The sequence below is a fragment of the Hyaena hyaena genome, unplaced genomic scaffold (assembly GCF_003009895.1).
Source record: "Hyaena hyaena isolate Hyena2069 unplaced genomic scaffold, ASM300989v1 scaffold_271, whole genome shotgun sequence".
Lineage (NCBI taxonomy): Eukaryota > Metazoa > Chordata > Mammalia > Carnivora > Hyaenidae > Hyaena > Hyaena hyaena.
Window position 1 is genome coordinate 1,301,892 of NW_024080902.1, and position 21,494 is coordinate 1,323,385.

At 39.0% G+C, this 21,494-nt stretch overlaps 1 protein-coding gene across 1 annotated transcript in view; it reads left to right on the forward strand.

Annotated features, from left to right (window-relative positions):
- The window catches only part of COL19A1 (collagen type XIX alpha 1 chain), a 329,204-nt gene that overhangs the window by 300,719 nt on the left and 6,991 nt on the right, over nucleotides 1–21,494 (forward strand). The window contains exons 46-50 of the mRNA XM_039245800.1: nucleotides 2,968–3,003; nucleotides 3,140–3,184; nucleotides 5,872–6,042; nucleotides 8,012–8,078; nucleotides 20,864–20,992. Of these exons, the coding sequence (XP_039101731.1) occupies nucleotides 2,968–3,003; nucleotides 3,140–3,184; nucleotides 5,872–6,042; nucleotides 8,012–8,078; nucleotides 20,864–20,992 (448 nt within the window). The remainder of the gene's footprint in view (nucleotides 1–2,967; nucleotides 3,004–3,139; nucleotides 3,185–5,871; nucleotides 6,043–8,011; nucleotides 8,079–20,863; nucleotides 20,993–21,494) is intronic.

A 21,494-nucleotide genomic window follows, 5' to 3' on the forward strand; every position in this document is an offset into this window, starting at 1 on the left:
ATTTAAGCAAAGACCTGCATGAAGTGAGAGATCAAATCCTGGAGTGGTTGTGGGAGGCACTCTTTCAAGGAAGAGAAATGGCCATAGAGGAGTGAGGCTGGTGGTTGAAGGTACAGCAAAAAGCATGAAGTCAATAATGCACCAAGCTAAACAAGAGTGAGAAAGATACCAGGAGAAGAAGTAGGTGGTGTCCAGGCCATGAGGAACTTCTAAGCCATGAATGGAGTTAGGATTTCATTTGAAGTATGATGGAAACCCAGTGAAGCATTTGTAGTGGGAAAGGAAAAGGACTTTAAAATAACATTTTAAAGTTATCACTCTGACTACTGTGTGAAGAGCAGAGTGTAGAGAGCAGGATGGAAGGAAACAGTACAGTGAGGAAGCATTGCCATAATCCCCAAGGGAAATAATGATGGTGAGAACAGGGAGATGATGAGGAGTAAGGAAGTGTAGGGGGTACACTGAAGAGAGAGTCAGCAAACTCACTGATGGACCAGATGTAGAATGTGAGGGAAAGACAAGTCAAAGCTGTGGTGTGGGGTCTAAGTAACCATGGTGGTGCTTTTGATTAAATGGGAAAGACTGGAAATGGTTGGGTTTGGGAGAGAAAATCAAGAATTCTCTATTGTGGACACATTCAATTTAGAGCACTAGTAGACACCCAAGTGAAAATGTCAAATAAAGGAAGATATATACATCTTAAATTAATGGAGAGATCAGACTGGAGAGACTCATCTGGGTATTTAAACCTGACACTGGATGAAAAGGAGTCACTGCAGAGCAGAAGGGAGGAGAGCACTTCAAGTGTTGGGAAAAGGACCCAGCAAAAAGACTGAGAAGGTACAGCCAGTGAGATATGAAGAAAACCAGGTGAATGAGGTTTCCTAGATGTGAAGGGAACTAAGTGTTTTAAGACAGAGAAATGATAAACATATAGATCAGTAATGTGAGAGCTGGCAATTCTCCACTGGATTTAGAAGCATGGAGGTCCTCAATGGGAGAGGTTACAGCATGCTAGTGTCTTGATAAGAATGATCCATTTGAGAGGGGAAGTTTTGATGATACCATGTGGGTGCAGATAACTTTGAGTAGGGGGAGAAGACTGGTATTCCCCTTAGAAGTGAAAACTTATCTCCCCAAGGAACAGGGGCAGTTCATCTTTCTTAACAGGAGGAGGTTGGCAGGCAGAGGTTGGTGTACAAATACACAGAGACTGGTGGATCTTGAGGAGGGAAGGAAGGTGAGGTGGTTCTCTCCTGTTTATTTTCTCAGTGAAAGAAGAGTCGAGGTCATCAGTTGAGTGTGAGGAGTCAGGTGGTGATGCTGGAGATGTGATGACACAGGACAATCTGTGAGGGAGTACTTTGGGAGAGAAGGAAAAAGAGTCACATCAGGAAATACAGGATAGCCTGGTAATACAGAGGGCTACCTGCAATCTGCCATCATACATTTTGATTGGAGCAAGTGAGCAAGGGTATGTGTTTTTCTTCAGCCACAGTCAGCTGCTCAGATGTGGGCATGTGGTAGACAGAAAGTTGGTTATACCCAGGAATGGAGTTCTTCCAGAAAAGTGAGATAAGGGAGGGAAAAGCAAATACATACGGGTTATTCAAAAAAATCTCTGAAAGCAGTACTCGCCTAAGGAAAGCAAGTTAATAACACCTTTATATACCAAGGAGAACATACATGATAGTCTTTGATGAATTGCAAGAGACAAAATAAAACCAAAAACAGACTGTAGGGTTGTTTCTTTTCTTACATTGTTACCAAAAGCGTGAATTATATTTTTACACTAGATTTATCTTCTTTTATTCAAGTGACAAAGTTGTTGTTGTCTTTTTCACATCCTTTCCTTAATCCACTTTATTTTTGTTGCTTGTGTTTCTGGATGCAATAAATTCTGTGAACCATACACTTCAGGTAACATGTTCTTGGTTAAAGTACTCTAGATAATTCCCAGGATGCCTCAGAGGGATTGGAGGACTTTGGTTGGGTTATCAGCTGTGACAGACTTTAGTATAATTTACAGCAATGAAAACACATGCTTGTCTGCAGTTCCATCCTCATAGAATCCATTCTGGCACAATAAAACTCTCCCAGGCTTTTCAGAGAAGCATGTCCATGCAATTGCCCGCTGGCTAAGAAATCATTTTTCTCACCTTGATCTCTATCTTCAAACCAAATCTCAAAACACATCTACTGTTGGACCCTAGGCATTTGATTTGACCCCAAGTGCTTTTCCTTTTTAACATCTCCCGGCCGGTAGTTCTCTCAATCTTAAACATCTCTGAGCAGGGGGCTTTATGTCCACCTCCAGAACTGCCTTGTAAAGTTCGGGAAACTTCCAGTTTACTCTATTTAACACTCTCAAAAACCATGGTTACAGATTTCTTTTCTTTCATATTCTCCAACTGAAAAATAACACATAGTTCTCTGGCTGACAGTTTATTTCAGAGTAGGATCGTGCTCTGGCCATGTTATGAAATTTCCCCAGCAGCAACTGAGACCATTTACTGAGAATGACTCTGTGCTGGAAAATTGTTAGAAAGTAACAATAAATGTCACACACCAGCCACCCAGCGCCATGGGGTGCCTTAGTTTTCAGAATGTACCTAACAGAATAAGTAAGGAAAATAACCCTGTGGACTATTTACAGTGAACTAGGCATTTTCTGTTATTTCACCAAGTCCTTAGTTTTAAGGCCATTATTTTATCCTCACTTTATAAGTAAAAAAGCTGATGCTTTTAAGGTTAAGTAAATTGCCTGAAGCAAATAGAACTTAGCAGTAACAGAGTCAGAATTTGAACCCAGGGCTATCTATCATTATTGTCTTCTATTTCACCACACCACCTCACCAAAATATCAGAAATACGGTGATTAAGTCCTTGAAACTTTACCCTTTAATTGTGTTGAGCTACGTCTACTAATGTAGAATTAGAAATATTAATCATCTTTTGTCTTTATAGGGAATAAATGGAAAAGATGGATTACCAGGTGCTCAGGTATGGAAAAAACCACTTAAAATAAATGTTCTAATGTAAAACCTCATCCAAAGTCCCAGCCAGAATACTTGGCTGAGCAGGCTGAGGAAAAATCGTGGCAAGCAGTGATTTTTTAGTGTTGACATTTGTTTTTCAGGGTATCATGGGCAAACCTGGAGATAGAGGCCCCAAAGGAGAACGTGTATGTATATTACTATTCTCGTCATTATTTAAGACTGTCTGCTGCAACTGTCTCGTCATCACAATATGTGTACAGATCCCTACAAGCGCCCGAATATGAAAAGGCTAGGGTGTATGTGATCCAAGATCTCTTCGAGGCCTAATATAGGCCAATTAAAGGACCCAGAAGCAGGCCTCATGGCAGGTACACCCACAAGGATGACCTTTATTCAGAACTAAGTCTAATTTGCTAATCCAGTCTGGAGAGCTTTTATCCTCCTCTGTCAGACACATATTCCTACTATAACCATCACTCATTTTCTATTACCTAGATGAGTTTTTATGAGCCTCAGCTTTGTTGATGTTTGGAGGCAGATAATTCTTTCTGTAAGTGTCCATCCTGTGCATTGTAGGATGGTAATCAGCCTCCCTGGCTTCTATCCACTAGACATTGTACCACCACCTTCCCGCCAATTGGGACAACCAGAAATGTCTCCAGACATCACCAAATGCCATCTGGGGACCAGAGTTGCCCTAGTTGAGAGCACTGGACCCCGTGGAACACGAAGTCAAATAAGGAGAGTTGAATAAAGTAGAGAGATGGGAAGTGGAACTACTACAGATGGAGTCATCCTACTGCCAAGATTACTCAAGCACTTATTCAGTGGAATTCCAGTGAGGGCTGCTCGTGTGTGCACATGTGTGTTTGTGTACGGGTGTCTAAACTACCCATTTTTACTTATTATTACACACATGATCCATGATAACTGAAGGACGTATGAAAACAAGAGATCATATAAAGAAAAAAGTCTACCATATCCCACCACATAGAGACAAGCATTCTTGATCTTGGACAAGCAGTATTTTGGACTTCTATGTCTTGTACATAATATACATATACTTAATGTATCAATACAAATAATATGTGTTTTTCCAAAAGTTTGTTCATACTGTTTTGTAAATGACTTTTTTTTTACCTAAACACCTAACAATACATAATGGCCATCTTTCCATGTCAGTAGATATATAGACCTATATGTAACTTTTAATGAATGTGTGTTATTCCATTGTTTGTATATACCTCATTTCACTTTCCCAGTCTCCTTTTCCTGAATATATAGGTTCTTGCCAGTTTCCATAATAATAAACATCACTGCAATGAATATCTTTGTGCCTAAATTATAAAACAATTTTAATATGTTGAAGACTGATTATTTTGCACATGATCAGAGTATTGATCAAGGTGTGCTAGTATTTCTTTTATTTATATTTTTTAATTTTACTTATCTCAGGTATTTCCCCAAATGTGAGTGAGCTGATAAACTTGTATGCAGATAAGTTTTTATAACTAAGACAGTAGCATTGAAATTAGGTCTGTCCACTTTTTCTTCTTTCTACATGGCTTCTTTCTACATCTCTTCATTCCATGATCAAATAGATCACTGTAATTGTTCATTTGCTTACATTATGTTTTAAATGAATAGGAATGGAGTGTGGCCTTTTGCACAGTAGTCACAAATAAAAAAATAACACACTGAAATACAGGGCAGCCTCAAGGCACCACTCCATCATATTTGGCATTGTGGAACTGAATATTTGAAATATCTGTAACTGAAACATGTGCTATGGTACATATATACACCTCTCTCCCTCTTCTCCCCCATTATCTCCTCATGCACAAACACATACAGTAGTAGACACCTTGCTGGATACAAGTCAACATTAAGTAAACTTCTTATCCCAGGCAGGCACACCTAGTATTATCTTATACCTAATTTACTATGTCACTTTACTCAATGAATTCTCTTATAGTCCATTTATGTTATTAAGTATATTATCTTAATCATCACCCCAAGCACCTGCTTTGAACCTTTTCAAAGGCTCTCCTTTTTCATCTTGCCGAGTTTTAGGACACAGTATGCATGCATGTATGCCTGCGTGCGCCTGCACGAGCGTGCGCACGCACACACACACACACACACACACACACACACACACAGTAAAACACTAATAAACCAACCTACAGAATCTAATAAAGATTCTAAAAAAGGTAAAGAAGAAACATAAGAGAAAGCAAAACGGAAGAAAGGCACGTGCTTTGAGAGATTCTGAGTGTCCTGAAGTTTTACTTGTAAAATCTCCATGATGAAATCCTCTTGGCCATCTTTCTTTATTATTGCCAAGGAGACCCTGGCCTGAAGTGACAGCTGCTGTTGACTTTCTTCTTCTTTTTTTAATATATATTTATTTTTGAGAGAGAGACAGAGTGCAAGTGGGTCATGAACAGAGAGGGAAACAAACAATCCAAACCAGGCTCCAGGCTCTGAGCTGTCAACACAGGGGCCAGCATGGGGCTCAAACTCATGAACCATGAGTTTATGACCTGAGCTGAAGTCGGATGCTCAACTGACTGAACCACCCAGGCAACCCACAGCTGTTGACTGTCAGAAGTGTCATCATTATAGACTTGCAACCAAATACAACTAACATTGCCACTAACTTTTGGTTGAATGCTTTCAACGTGCGAGCCTTGTTCTAAGTACTTGACTTGACTCCATTGTCAGCATCACCCTGAACTTTATGGGAGAGAAAACTAGGGCACAGAAGGCTTACTTCACTTATCCAATGTCCCACAGCTAGTAAGTGCCAGGATGAATCCAGAGCCCTTGCTCTTAACCACAGATAATGTGTTAACTTTTTCCTTAACAGGGTGATCAGGGAATTCCAGGAGACAGAGGCCCACAAGGTGAACAGGGAAAACCAGGCCTTCCAGGCATGAAGGGAGCCATCGGTCCTGTAGGGCCACCAGGAAACAAGGGCTCCACGGGCTCTCCGGGGCACCAAGGCCCTCCCGGCAATCCAGGCATCCCAGGTACTCCGGTGAGTAGTGCCAAGGGCTCCAGGAGCTTCCGGCTAATATTGACCACATATGCTTTTACAATGAAAGCAATCATAACCCATTTATTTATTTCACTATTTTTTAAATTTCTCTTTTTTAATTCAAGTTAGTTATAGTGTAGAATCTGTTTCAGGAGTAGAACCCAGTGATTCATCTCTTACATATACCAGCCAGTGCTCATCCCAACAAGTGCCCTCTTTAATGCCCATCACCCATTTAGCGCATCCACCCACCCTCCTCCCCTTCAGCAACCCTCAGTTTATTCTTTGTATTTAAGAGTCTCTTAAGGTTTGCCTCCCTCTCTGTTTCTCTTATTTTTCTTGTAAAAGAAATAAAATGAATCTAAACTGGTCTTCACAAAGGTAGCAATAGCTGTCATTTATTTCAAGTTATGTACCAGATCCTCCACTGAGTACTTAGTATATATTAACTCAGTAGATCCTCACAACTAGGAAGATTGGGGTCCTGTCTGTCCCACTTTTACAAATGCAAATCCTGAGAGTTGACTTGTTCAGGGCCCCAGTTATTACATGGGTTAGACCCAGGTCTGACTGACTCCAAAGCCATGCTCTTAAATACTATCTATAATATCTCCTTACACTACACAGATAATACAAGTCTGTTTTATATCAAAACTCAATTTGTTGACTATGAGAACAACAAACTTACCCTGAATGGTACTTTAAAGTGGGAAACAGGCCAAGAAGGAGTGTTTGGTTAAGGAAGCCCATGTTATTATTGCTATCCTCAGGAGGTATGGTTGATGGCCATTCACAGAGGAACTTAATCAGAAAACATCCTTGTCAGGGAGAAAGGAGGGTCCTGGGGTAAGGATGTGGAGTTAAGGACATTGCCATCCTCAAATAATTAGCCAATACCAGATGGAGGGCCAAATTGGGCATTCCCACAATATTCAGACTCTTTATTTTTATCCATTCTCCCTAAGTCCTACTTGAATAAAGCCTGTATAATGAGCTCTTAGTGTTGTGTCAGTAATTGGTATCACATGCATTAATTCAGGTTCATATGTCCCATATACAATGAAAATAAAATCTTGAAATAGAGCATTTTTGGAACTATTCTGTCCTACAGAAGTCATCACTTTATGAGCCCATCACATTGTCTTTAATGTCACACATATACCTCTGGATAATAACCACTAAAAAAAAAAAGAAGAGTAATAAAATACTTTGAAATCCTAACCATCATGAAAAATAATAGCTCCCTTTTAAAAATATCAAGATACCACTATAAAATATTACTATTATAAATGTTAGATTTTTTGCCAAATTCATGGAGCTTCATTTGTTGAGGGGATAAAACTCAACTGATCATTTACCTACTTCCCTTTCTCATTCCCATAGCATTTTCTATTAAAAAAAGAAAATTGCTTAATACAAGTATGCTTACAAAGTGTAAATGACAGAAGAAACTATACCATAAAATGAGTAGAACTTAGTAAGTCTTATTCCATGAATAAAGCATTCTAAAGAATAATCCAGCATACTTGGGAGTTCTCTTCCTTTGAATATACATAGTTATCAGTTAGGTGTTGACTTTACCAGTTTCCAGGGATTGGTTGGAAGTTAAATTGTGCATGAGATGTTAATGTCATGATAACACTGTTCAAATTCTGTAACTTCAGAAAATGAAGTAATAGGAAATGTCTTTCCTAATCATATGAATGCATGTTTCTTCATTTAATAAGAAATATGTTTGAATCACTAGTTATGATTCCAGCCCACAGCTTTTAAAGCAATTACGCACTTCAATTCTTTCCAGCATTTAATCAAAACAAAGATATTTACTGCCTAATAGTCAGTTGCCAAAAGCATTTTGCTTGATGAATGTTATCTCCACAGAAGTTTCAAGTATGTGCAACAACCCAGTATTTCTATTCTTTACTCACTTGTGCTATGCTCTAACAGACCTTTTTTCCCCCTTCTTTAGGCTGATGCAGTTTCATTTGAAGAAATAAAGAAATATATTAATCAAGAGGTTCTAAGGATTTTTGAAGGTTAGATTTGCTTAATAAACATTTCTGAATTGTTTGCCAATTGCTACCTCCCATGCACTGTGGGGGGAATCCCTTCAGCGCACTCTCAAAGATGGCTGTGCAGCACACTGTGAAGAGGCAACCTATTTAATGATGGGTCATGTCTTGTGATAGAAAATTCTTCCTTACGCTAAATTAAATTTGCCTCTCTGTAGCTTTCTCTCATCATTCCTGGTCCGTTAAACAGCAAAGGTAAAGTATCTTCCTCTGTTCACATGACAACCCTTATGATATTTTTCCATATCCATGAAACTCCTCTTCATTCTTCTTTTCTCTGGTGTAAGTGTATTTAGCAACTCCACCATCATCACCCTGGAAAAACACTTCATTTTTAAATGACCATCATTCACCCAGGAGTATTTTGACCATGGCAAGGTACAGTGTGTTTTGATCTAGACCCTTGATCAGCAAATTAATCACCAGCCAAATTCACCTGTCACCTGTCTTTGTGTGGCCCACAAGGTGACAATGGTGTTTACTTTTTGGGTGGGGGGTGGGTAGGGAGTACATTTTTAAGTAGTTTTTTTAAATCCAAAGAATATTTCATGACATGTGATAATGATCTGAAATTCAAATTTGTTTCCATAAATAAAGTTTTATTAAAACACAGTCAGGCTCATTCTTTTATGAAGTTTATCTGGCTGTTTTTGTGCTAAGGCAGCAGAATTGACTAGTTGTGATAGGGATTGGAGAGCCTGAAAAGCCTTAGATATTGGACCCTTTGCAGAGAAAGTTTTCTAACCCTTGATATGGACACTTCAATAATACTGCCTATGATAGCATTCCTTTAAAATAAAAAGAAAAAAAGGCTTCATCGATTTTGAATTTTCAATTAATTAACAACCCTGGATGTTTTTTATACAACCTTTTAAAAGTTAAATGGTTCTCATTGTTCACTGTGTCCATTTTTAAAACCTAAGTTTGTGATTTTGTGTTTCTTTATATTACATTTCATATTGTTTATGTTTACATATTGTCGCAAACTGAAGATACCTCTTGGAATGTTGTCTAAGTATAGGGCAGGTTGGCTGAGACTCATAACTTTGTGTCATCTCCAAATTTTATAAGCATGTCATCATTCTAACTGTAGATAGAAATGTTGAATGAAAGAGTCAAGAGTCAAGGATTAGGCCTTTCTTACTGCTGTTGCATTCTTCCTGTTCACTTGTAAATTCTATTTATTGTTTCACTGAGCTCTGAATCCATATGGTTTTCTAAAATCCACTCTACATTTTCTTTATCTGTTCACAAAATATCACATGATTTTGTCAGATGACTTGCTAGACTCAAGATAACTCCCCTCAACTGTGAGCTTAGTAAACTGAGAAATTCTTGTCTTGAAAAAATGACTCCACATTGGCTCTCATGGTTCCTGCTTCTTGCATCCATTTTTGCTAAGCTAAATATATATTATTGAATTTTGCAAAGAATAAGATACAAAATGTCCCGAGTTCACTGCAAGCTGTCTATTGCAACCATGGAATTAGCTTTTCTACCAGAAGCTCTGATTATATTAAGCAGTAATTAGTATTAGAGGCCAAAATTTTGATACTTGAGTGCACATTATCTTATTTCATGTGAACACTAGAGATAGAGCAGAGTAACACAGGGACTTCAGCTGCTTCAATGACAAAATAGGGAAAAAATGAATTTTCAAACACAATTCATAGTGTTGACTTCCATTTACATTGATCTCTACTAAGTATCTTTACCATGCTCTGACGTGATAGGTCATTGTACAATTGTGCACTGTATTTTTTTTTTTGAGCTACCAGTTTTCTCTTTATGAATTTTGATGTTGCCCTTAAATTTAGAAATCCTTTTTTTATTACTTTTCTTTTTTGATCCTTGAATCAAGCATCATGAAGAAGTCTCCAATATTTGCAGTACAAACATTCTCTCTCAACAAGGATTCCTCAAGCATCAACTGTCTGAAAAAGAAAAAGACATCTTAAGCTTTCTGGGGAAACATTGAAAAATATAGAGGCATAGACAGGACCAGATAATTTGTAGGACTCAATGCAGAATAAAAATGTAGGTGCCCTTATTTAAAAATGGTTCAGAATTATAAGGCGGCCACAGTTGAACACTATACCATAGGGCCCTTTTGAGCAAAGGGACCCTGTGTGACTGCACAGGTGGGATGTCCTTGTAGCCAGTCCTGGACACGGGACCTCTAGGATATCAGATAACACCCACGCATTTAGTAGACATGATCATGGAAAGGAAAATACTAGCAAATATGTTTTTGAATTGTCATCTAAAATTCTTTAACTCATAATTTCTATGGGCTCTATCTTTTATCTCAGACAGCTTTAATGTGGAACTTCAGGGGCGCCTGGGTGGCTTAGTCGGTTAAGCGTCTGACTTTCGCTTAGGTCATGATCTCACGGTTTGTGGGTTCGAGCCCCGCGTCGGGCTCTGTGCTGACTGCCAGCTCAGAGCCTGGAGCCTGTTTATCAGAGTCTGTGACTCCCTCTCTCTCTGACCCTCCCCTGCTCATGCTGTCTCTCTCTCTCTCTCCTAGAAATAAATAAAACATTTAAAAAAATTTTTTTAATTGCTTTGTTAAAAAAAATGTGGAACTTCAGTTTCTTAAAAGACTTTAGATTTAGTTTGAGATGTGGAAGGTGTTCATTTCACAAGCCCAGTGGACACTGGATAAAGGAATGGCCCCTGGTGGCCTGCCTTGTGCATTCAGCAGAGCAGACACACTACTTCCACCCACAGAAAGTTTCATGCTGCCCACTTGTAGGCCATTATGGGGTTACTCCTGTGAAGGACACAGATAGGGGAGCTAGGCCACTCTATTGGTCTTGGCACAGGCTCCTGTGACTTGCACTTTCTTCTAAGTCTGTGAGCTCCCCCTCTGCTCTCCTGCCCCAACTTCCTCTCCTCGACACCCCCTGCCTTCCAGGAAGCTAAGAGTCTCCTCTAGGTCGTCTCTAGCTTCTGCCTCATCTCTCCTACCATCTCCCTCAGTTTCTTCCCGCTGCACTCAGTCCCTCTGAAGCCACACTTCTTGGCCTCTAAACCATATTCTAAGGTGGCCCACGAGGAGACTTTCTCCCGAGACTCGTAGACTCTCAGACTCCAAGTATGATACCTCTTCTCCCTTTATCTCTGTTGGTACCAGTCCAGCAAGACTTTCTCTCAAGCAAAATTGTATCTAAAACCCAGGATTTGGTTATTTAGCACTTTAGCTAATTTGTCCCAAGATTATTTCAATTCAGTCCATTTAACTTTCCACTTAGAAGTCACTTTTCCATGGCTTCTGAATACCATTTACGAAAAGGAGAAAAAAACCCTCTATTTTCACAAATCATAGAGCTCCAAGGTCACATTTCTCTCCCTTTCAGAAAGCTTTCTCTATAAAAGCAAAGACTAATTTTCGCATGTTACAACAGTTACCATTAGGCAGCATGCATCTGCCTCCCTCCTAAGTCCTTTCACAAGACAGTGGGCTCAGTGGCCGCTAGTGTTTGTCTCTTCCCCATTCACCCCTGCATATCTACAGCCTCGGGTAATTCCTTCTCTGCCCAGCAAGTCATGGACTGTCTCTGGGAGCTCAAGGGAGTCCTCCAGAGATCCTGCTCTCCCACTTTATCATCCTGTCAGCAGAGGACCACACTGGAGCCTGTAGGGAAACCTAGACCAAAATCCAAAACTTGGGGTCTCTTCATGGAGCTTCTAGCTCCCTTAAGAGATTCCCAGGTGGTCCCCCTCCCACAGACCTCACACTTTGTGCTATCCCCCAGGCCACCAAGCCGTCCTTCAGCATCCTGATGCCCCATCTTAAACCTAAACCTACCCGTGGTGTTTTCCTGCAAACCCCAAGCCCAGGTTTCTGGTGGATCATAACACACAAATATATGCCCAATCTTAAATCAGATTAAATTCCCTACAACAAATCCTTTTGCAAATAAGGTGACTGCAGAGTGGAAGAAGATGCTATGTGTCTCAACTTAGCTTGTTTCGCTTTATGAGGGCTTTGCAGCTACCCACACAAATTAGGATCTTATCAGATATGAGAAACTTGATCCTTGCTATGACACCACCCTGTTATAGTTGGACATTTACATCAACACACAGGAAGAATTTGCCTGCCTGTGCAGGAATGTGAATGCACATCTGGCTCTCTTGGTTTGTATTTCTGCCTCCAGATCCAATATCCAGGAAAGCCCCTTGACCTATGTTTTCTCCACTTTCCAAATATATATTTCTTATATATGTGTGTACATATGTATGAATATGTAGTATCCTGTTCTCTTGTTTCAAGTGTAACATTTTCTCTCACATCTCAACAACTAAGATACTAATTTATATATGTGTATGTATATACATCATATAGATATACACATCATCTGACAGATACACATCTTGAAAATATAAATATGTCTTTTTAAATATTTTCCACAGCATATTCTCTATTTCTTTCAATTTGCTTCTTTCCACTTCCTTGTTTGGGTTTGTTGTTCAGTTTGTAAGATTGACTTAGTGCCAGCAATCCGTGGTTGTCTGCCCATACAAAAGAGTACATTCTAAAAACCTGATTGAAAGTTATAAGTGAAGGCTGGGGCTTGCCATCCACAAACTTCACTGTAAGGTAGCCTAACTGAGCTTTTTAATTGGGAGAACTTCTATTTCAGTGTATTTAAGTCTTTCCTCTAAGTCTAGCTGCATTCCCCAGAGGAAACATTTCCATTTCCTGCCTGGCTGCCAGTATCTGGGGAGCAAAGTAGAAGAATAGAGCTGGGGCCTCAGCACTGAGCATATAAGTGCTCATTTATTCTTCTTGTTTTCAGTTGGGAAAGCCCACAACTCAGTGGGATCTGGGTGTCTCCCAGTGCACACATGATTTGTTTACCTTTTTCCAATCATAACCCTTCAATTTTTCCCTAGATTTGGGAAGGAACAACTACCTAAGCTGTATAGAGAAAGGAATTTCTAAGACTACTTCTTAAACAGGCTTTCAACTAATTCTTATTTTAGTTCTCCCTTACCACATCTTCAGATGTAACTTGTGTTGCCAATTCTTGACCCTCTTAAGGATTTCATAATTTAAAACAGGTTGTTTCTCAGCTTCTAGCATAAAAATTTGGTTTTCTTCAGTTGGCTAAGTCATCTATCACTCAGCCGTCTGGTTCTCAGCTTCCAAAATTTTGTTGTGTTGCCTTCTTTTGTATTCTCCCCATTCTTGTGCTTTTATGTCATTAAAAATATCTCACTATTGATTTGCAGGGATTCATGTGCATATGTTTCATCCACCGTCTTTACCCACAACAACACTTCAAAGCAACATGCTTCCAAAGGTGGCAAAGGATTAGGCCAGAAATAAATGTAGCAGTAACAACCTTTGGGGTATGATAAACCACAAAATGAATATGAATCCACCAAATGATACTATGGAACCAACAGTTAAAATGAAACTAGAAAGTAATTATTTAAGATATGAAAGGAAATTACTCTCCTGATATTTTTTGCCCCTTAGGAGAAAACTGTATCTAATTTTGGTTTCCACATTTAAGAGATATATGGGACAGCCCTGGAATAGTAAAGCCAAAAAGTGATTTACAAAACAGATTACCAAGTTTATGAGTAAAAGTTATTTAACCTGAAGGCTAAGAGGTAACAATATTATCAAGTAGATGACTGATTTCCCAAGGGAAATACTCATTAACTACTTTCTGTTTCCATAATGGAATTACAAAAGAAAGTAAGTTGAAGCTGTACAAGAAAATGAACAATTAAACATTTGAATGGGCATTAGGAGAAAACGATGAATTTCTCTGTTTCAAAATATTTACAAATCCTATCTGTGAAATAGATGGTAGACACGGGCCAAATGATGTCTGAAGGTCCCTCCATTCTCCCTGTAATATAGTTTATCAACACATTAATATTAATGTCTGCATTATGTTCATCAGCCCATTCTCTAAGGAAGGCAAATCATTGGTCTTCTTTGTTAGAATGACTGCTCTGGGTTTGCATTGGCAGATGGAATGTGTGTGTTTGGTTTATGTAAGCTCCTATCTGAAGTCTTCAATTTCCTGCTTCATTAGAAAGCATACCCAAAAACAGTTTTAATTGACCAAAGATCCCTGAAAACAGAGGAAAGGCAATTAAGAATACAGGTCTTTACAATTTATTTAGAGGCTCAAAAACATATTATTTTAAATTATAGAGCATTAGGATAACGTTCAGAAGAAGTAATTATCCTTTTGCTAAATGACTATTTCTGAGTGTAGCTTAAAGCTAGATAATTTACACCTAGAAGTAATTATTTAAAAGAATTGTTTTATTAAAAATATTAAAAACCGGGGCGCCTGGGTGGCTTAGTCATTTGAGCATCCGGCTTTCGCTTGGGTCATGATCTCGCCGTTTGTGGGTTCGGGCCGCGTCGGGCTCTGTGCTGACTGCCGGCTCGGAGCCTGGAGCCTGTTTCAGAGTCTGTCATTCCCTCTCTCTCTGACCCTCCCCTGCTCACGCTGTCTCTCTCTCTCTCCTAGAAATAAATAAATAAATAAAAACATTAAAAAAAATATTAAAAACCACCTAAAGCAAATTACTTGTAAATTCAATTCATACATTAAAGAGGAGAAAACTAGTACTGTGAATATTTGTGTTTAGACATTGAAGGTATTCAAGGAGACATGTCTCAAACTAGAAAAATTGTACTGATGGGGTGCCAGGGTGGCTCAGTTGGTCAAGTGTCTGACTTCGGCTCAGGTCATGATCTCACGGCTCATGGGTTTGAGGCCCGCGTCGGGCTGTGTGCTGACAGCTCAGAGCCTGGAGTCTGCTTTGCATTCTTTGTCTCCCTCCTTCTCTGCTCCTCCCCAACTCATGCTCTGTCTTTATGTCTCTCAAAAATAAAGGTTAAAAAATTTTAAACAAGAAGAAAAATTGTATTGAAATGTACATCTTTTAAGTGCAAAACAACAAATAATATGCAGAGTTTTGAATTGTGATCATTGAATTTCATATTTGTTTGTAAAATATCCGGTTTGCAATTTCATATATTAAAGATGTATCTACATTCAATACAGTGATTTGCAAAACTATATATATGAATCACAAATTTGTGAGGGGGAGGGGCAAGATGGCGGAGAAGTAAGGAGCTCAGTACTTGCACTCCCGCCCATACCTCACACGGAAAAGATCTGAAGCCATTGGAAACCTTAAGAAACCTGAGAGATTGGGAGAAAAAGGACACAGAATCCACTGAGAAAGCCTTCTAATGTGAGTGCGAACTGGGGAAGATAAAATCAGGCTGGGATCGGAGACTCCAGGGTCGGAGGTGATCCCCCTCTGTGGGGAGTGAGAGGGCTAAAAGAGTCCGAAACAGAAAAATCTCCGCTCCGGGAAAAACCTTCGCTCGGGGCATAGAAAGACTGTGCCAAATACCTGCACGCCAGGTCCCCTTGTGCCAACTGGTCCTGGGGGTGGCTGAGCGCACAGACTGCTTCTTTGTGCTGGCTCCTGGTGGGCTGGACTTCTAGAGTAGCGGTGCGTCTGCCGCCACTGTCCTCCCGGCGGGCTTGGGCCCCTGGAAGAGCCGCACGCGGACACCGGGCGTCCGCGCTCCTGGCTGGCTGGGGGTCGAGAGGGAAGGCAAAGAGCTAAAAACTGGGAAATTTGCCTGTGAGTTCGTGTTTCGGGTGACGAGCCATAGAGGGACCTGGTTTTCCTCACTCCAGCGGGCTCGGGCTCAGAGCACCCGGCAGGCAAGCCCCCGCCCATGCGCGCCAGCCCGACCCAGAGAAGGAAGCAGCGATTCTGACTCCGCCCCCAGAGCTCGGCAGGGGGCCTGGAAATGCCTGAGGGGGCTGCCTGGGAAGCTGTGTCTAAGGCACTTTTCAGCGGGGCGCGGGGACTGGGATTTGGGGACTGGGACTGGCCTGGGTTGAAAGAGTGCAACCAACTTTGGCTGCACCCCTGGTACGGGGAGTTGACACGCCCAAAAGCGAGGTGCAGCGCTTGGTTCAAGAAGGGACTGAAGCACCATCACTCCCCTCCCCACAACCGCCAAGGCAGAACTCCCGCCTGAGGCCTTGGATCACGCCACGTCCATCCCTGCCTGAGAGCTGCCCTCCTCCCTTTTTTTTTTTTCTTTCTTTTTTCCCCAGAACACTGACCTGATTTAACTCCAGTCACTGGCTTGCTTAAACAATCACGAGTCCATTCTGTAGATGTAAATTCTACACCTACCGACATTTTCATCTTTCTCTCAGCACTAATTAGACTATATAGTTTCTCTGGATAATACCAGCATTCTTCTCTCACCTATCCAACCGTATTCTACCCTTTAGCTCTTTGAAAAAAGCTTTTTATCCCTTCTGCCTGTTCATTCTATTTCCAATTTTGCCTCATCCCCGCCCTGTCTTCTCTCTCTCAATGCTCTTCAACAAGCACTGCATACACATGGCTATTTAACTGTAGCTGGGAAATCCGGTTATATGCTTTAAACCGTTCTTTGTCCATCGGTTTTCTTCTTTTTTCCTTTTCTTTTCTCCTTTTTGACCCTTTTATGTATTTTATACTCTCTATTATTTGCTCTCCCTCCTCCGTCTTTTCTCTTTTTCGTTTTCCCTCTTGGTTTGCATGTTAGTTGAATTAGTCTGTGCGTTTGTGTGCTCCTGCTCCCTGTGTGTTTGTCTGTCTGTTTTCTTTTCCAGGGCTACCTCAAGAAACAAGCTAGAGTACACAAGGTTGAGAGTCCCAAATATCACTATGAATAGGAAAATAAAATAACCAAGGTCCCAACAAGAGAGACCAAAAGATACCATTCAAAAAACACTCTCTGAAAGGATAGGCCCTGGACAGTCAAAGAGTCTTCTTGGATACAGCAGTGCTCATAGGTGCAGAGAGATAACAGGTCTTTAAAACTAACAAGAGCCAGAAAGGTAACTAAAATGATGAAACGAAGGAGCTCTCCTCCAAAGAAACTCCAAGAAGAAATGACAGCTAATGAACTGCTCAAAACAGATATAAGCAGCATAACTGAACAAGATTTTAGAATAATGTAAAATTAATAGCTGGGCTTGAAAAAAGCATAGGAGACATCAAAGAAACTATGGCTACAGACAGAATGGAAAATAAAAATAGGCATGAAGAATTAAAAAATGCGATAAATGAGATCCATAATAAATTAGAGGCCTCCAATGCACGGATTGAAGAGGCAGAAAGGAGAAGAAGTGATTTAGAAGACACCATTATAGAAAAACAAGAAGCTGACAAAAAGAGAGACAAACTGATCCAGGAACATGAAAGAAGAATTAGAGAACTCAGCGATACGGTCAAACACAACAATATCTGTATCATAGGAATCCCAGAAGAGGAAGAGAGAGGGAAAGGTGCTGAAGGAGTCCTGGAACAAATTATAGCAGAGAACTTCCCCGACCTGGGGAAGGAAGTAAATGTTGAAATACAAGAGGCTCAGCGGACTCCCCTCAGACGTAACATAAATTACAAATTTATTTCATCTATTAAGTTATTGGAAACAAATGTATTAACATCAACCAAATATATCCCAGGTGGATTGTCGGGTAATAAGTTTTGCATGAAAGCCTGTGATCTAATATCACTCACAGATGATTCATTATTTCCTTACTCATCTTCCACCATCACTGTCCGTCAGTCTGCATCCAGAAATTCTGGTCCTCTGGATGTTGTGATGTTTCCATTCTATTGCTTTTTAATTTAAAAAAAAAGAAAGAGTATAGAGTGATTACCCCTCTGATAATTATACCTAATACTCCATGTTTGTTGGGGCTTTTCCTTTAAGATTTCTATTTGAAAAAAAAATTGTTTTACTTTCTCAAGCAACATAAGGGCCTACATTTTTTTTTAAATAAAACAGGCTTTTATGTAAAGCCTATTGAAAAACAGGCTTTTCTCAGGAGTAATTTACTTTTTATCAAATGTGTGTAAACCATAGATATGTGCTTAAGTGAAATGTGCCTTTACAGTTCAACTGAATGAACTAAACAGTGATGAAGCTAGAGAAAATTGGAGTAATTCTTTACATGGTCTTTTTGATTTGGTCTTTGTTTTTTCTACCTGGAAGCTATAGTTTCCAGAATGTTCCTATCATTTGTCCTTACTTACAATGTAAACCCTAACTTAATCAGTAAGAAAATTTTCCAGAAGATCTGTCTGCACCAAACCAATGCTGAATTTTTTACATTAAAGATTGAGTTTCTTCTTACACACAGGATGTATCCTTGAAAATTTTGGTGTAAATTAGTTTTACAAATGAAATCATTTGAATTTGCTTTTGGAAGAAAATATGCAAAAAGAAAAAAACAGAATATGGTGAATACCTTTTGTCATGCCAAGGATACATCCTGCTCCAGTTTATGTTTTAATTCTAGTTATTTAATATTCTGTGTGTTAAATGTAAGATAAATAAAACATAAACAAACCAAGCAAGTTTAAATAGAGGATCCGATGATAGATTGTATTTATAATGGATTTTGGATTAATTTGCATTAATGATTTCACTAAAATTAATACCTCAGATAGTAAAATATTGACCATGGTTTTGAGGAATAACTGAATTGGACAGTGGCTTATGGGGGAATTATAATTAAGAAGTTAGTAATAATAAGTGCAGTCTTGGAATGATTATTCAAAGAAGCAATTCTGAGAAGGAATGTCTTATTATAGAACAAGTTCTAGTCATAAAATAAAGTTTATCAGCAGATAATCTTTATAGCATATGGGGCTTATAAAACACGGATAGCAGTTGGTATGGGATGATACTGTCTTTCAGACTTTCTCTGGGATTCCTGAACAAGAGCACTCAATGCAGAAAATATAAAATTCCCAACACAGAGCTCTGCTTACAGAGAATGTTTAATTAATGTAATTAATGATTTGTCCTATTTAGAAATTTATTTTAGAATGAAAATTCTTATTTATATTTTTGCATTTCCAATTTCTTTGAACTTCTTAAGTTTCCAGATCCTTTCAATTTGATGAATTATTGTTACACTGATGTTCTATAATAACTCACTTTTATCCAAAGCATTATTGGCTTATAAATCAGTCTCTTAGTATTAATAGTTGCATGACGCCTGTGCCACCTAGAGTGATACTTCCATTATAGGAAGTACTCACCTACTTTCTAAGGTGACTGAACTCACCTTATAGAAGCTCCCTTAATCAGTCTTCTGTTCCCTCTCTGGATTCTTCCTTTAGGACCCAGATCAACAGTGTTCGGTCACTAAACAGCTCCAGGCAGTTTGGTGAACGAACAAAAGGGCAAATGACAATCCATTCCTTGGGGAAGCCTGCATTGGTTTTGGGGAAGTATTCAATTCATAAAGGTCATATCACTCAACACCTACAAAACATTTTATTATTTTTATTGACATTTCTAAATGTTCTGGATAATTTGTCAACTTCTCATACCTTGTGTGTTCTTAGTTTCAATGTCTTCTTCAGGTTCACAGAAATGTATAGAAACTTTTTATTGTTTTTACTCTGTCTCCAAATGGAATTTAGTGAGAGCATGCTCATCTGCACCTTTTTGTTGTTGTTGTTTGGCCAAATTTCCATACTCCCTACTAAAATCATGACTAAGTAATGGGACTAACTGGAAATCAAACCAGAAAAAATGAATGATACTAAGGGTATATAATAGACATTTTTTTAAAGAGGCAAAATTTAGTCGTTGACAAAGTACAATATTTTCCCAATAGAAATGAAACAGTGAAACCATAGTGAATATGGAGCCAATGACTATTTTTTCTATAGAAAATCTATTAATAATGCAATTTTATTCAGGGATATAAAGTATCACGTATCCTATGATTATCTATTGCTACATAAGGAAATACTTCAAAACTTCAGTAGCTTAAGACAACAAACATTTATTATTTCACATTTTCTGTGGATCAGAGACTTGAAGGTTGCTTAATTTTATGGCCCTGGCTCAGGTCTGTAATGAAGCTCCAGTTAGGATGTCAGCCAGGGCTGCTGTCATCTGAAGGCTTGACTGGGGCCAGAAGATCCACTTCCACGTTCACTCACATGGGTGTTGGCAGGTGGCCTCAGTTCATCCCCACATGGGACTCTTTTTAGGACTTCTTAAATGTCCTCATGGCATAGCAGCTGGCTTTCCCTAGAGCGAGTAGTCTCACACTGAACAATCAGAGAGAGCACCCAGGAAGCCATGGTACCTTGTATGACTTAGGTCCCTACTTGCACACTGTCAATTCTGCTTTTTTTCTATTTATTTCAAATGATAAGTAACTCCAGCCCATGCTCAAGAATAGGCAGAGCCTAATTTTATTGGAAGAGAATGTCAAATAATTCATAAACATATTTTAAATGACTACATACATTTACAACATTGCTGGAAAGTGAGGTAAATTTATTATTAAAACCATCTTTTAATATAAAGCTAAAATTCTCACCACAAGTCATTGCTATAGGTTAATTAGATTCCAAGCTAGTGTTTTGTCCAATAGACTTGCTACATCTCTGAAGCAACTGAAAATTCTTAGACCATCTGATCGGCACCAGTGGTCTTCATTTACATTCAATCAACTTTGTACAATCCATCTTGTTTCACCAGTGAACAAAACAACTCCAGCAGTCAGGCCAGTTAGTAAATTAGGTGCACTTAAATCGAAAACCAAGTAGGATTTTTTTTTTTAATTTCATGTAAAATATTGAAAAATTTTGATGTAAAACTATTTCTATTACATACTATTTTTTTTCTTTCATAAATAAAGAGAGGATGGCAGTGTTCCTGTCTCAGCTCAAGCTGCCAGCAGCCATGTTGGCTGCTCAAGCTCATGGGAGGCCAGGTCCACCAGGAAAGGATGGATTACCTGGACCACCAGGAGACCCTGGACCGCAAGGTAAGTTTTCAGGTATAATATTTATTTACCAGCTTTTTAACTCTCAGTATTTAGAACTTGTTAATCACAGTTAAAGCAAAAATATATGTATCCATATATATATGTACACACAGGTAATAATTTAATATAGACTATTTTGTTAATATTTGACATTCTAGAAATCGATTTTTAACTATTACTATGTCAAGCTTAAAACTGGCTAATAATTACCTGCTCATCTGAATGTATTTTGATAATAATATTTGTTATAAGAATAACACCAACAATATGGACTTCTATATCATTATTTTGTGGGAATCAGCATTGTTTATGCCTCCCTATGGATGTAAGTTGGACAACAACAAGAATCTTAGTAGCATCTTGAAGAAACTGAGGAAGGAGTCTTAAGAGATGCTACTGTGAGTAGTGATTTAGGTCTAAGTAAAATTTTAAGAAACCTTAGAATCTTTCTTCATATGGTTTCTAAAATTTTTAAAGCCATACTTCATTAAATTGGCAGAAA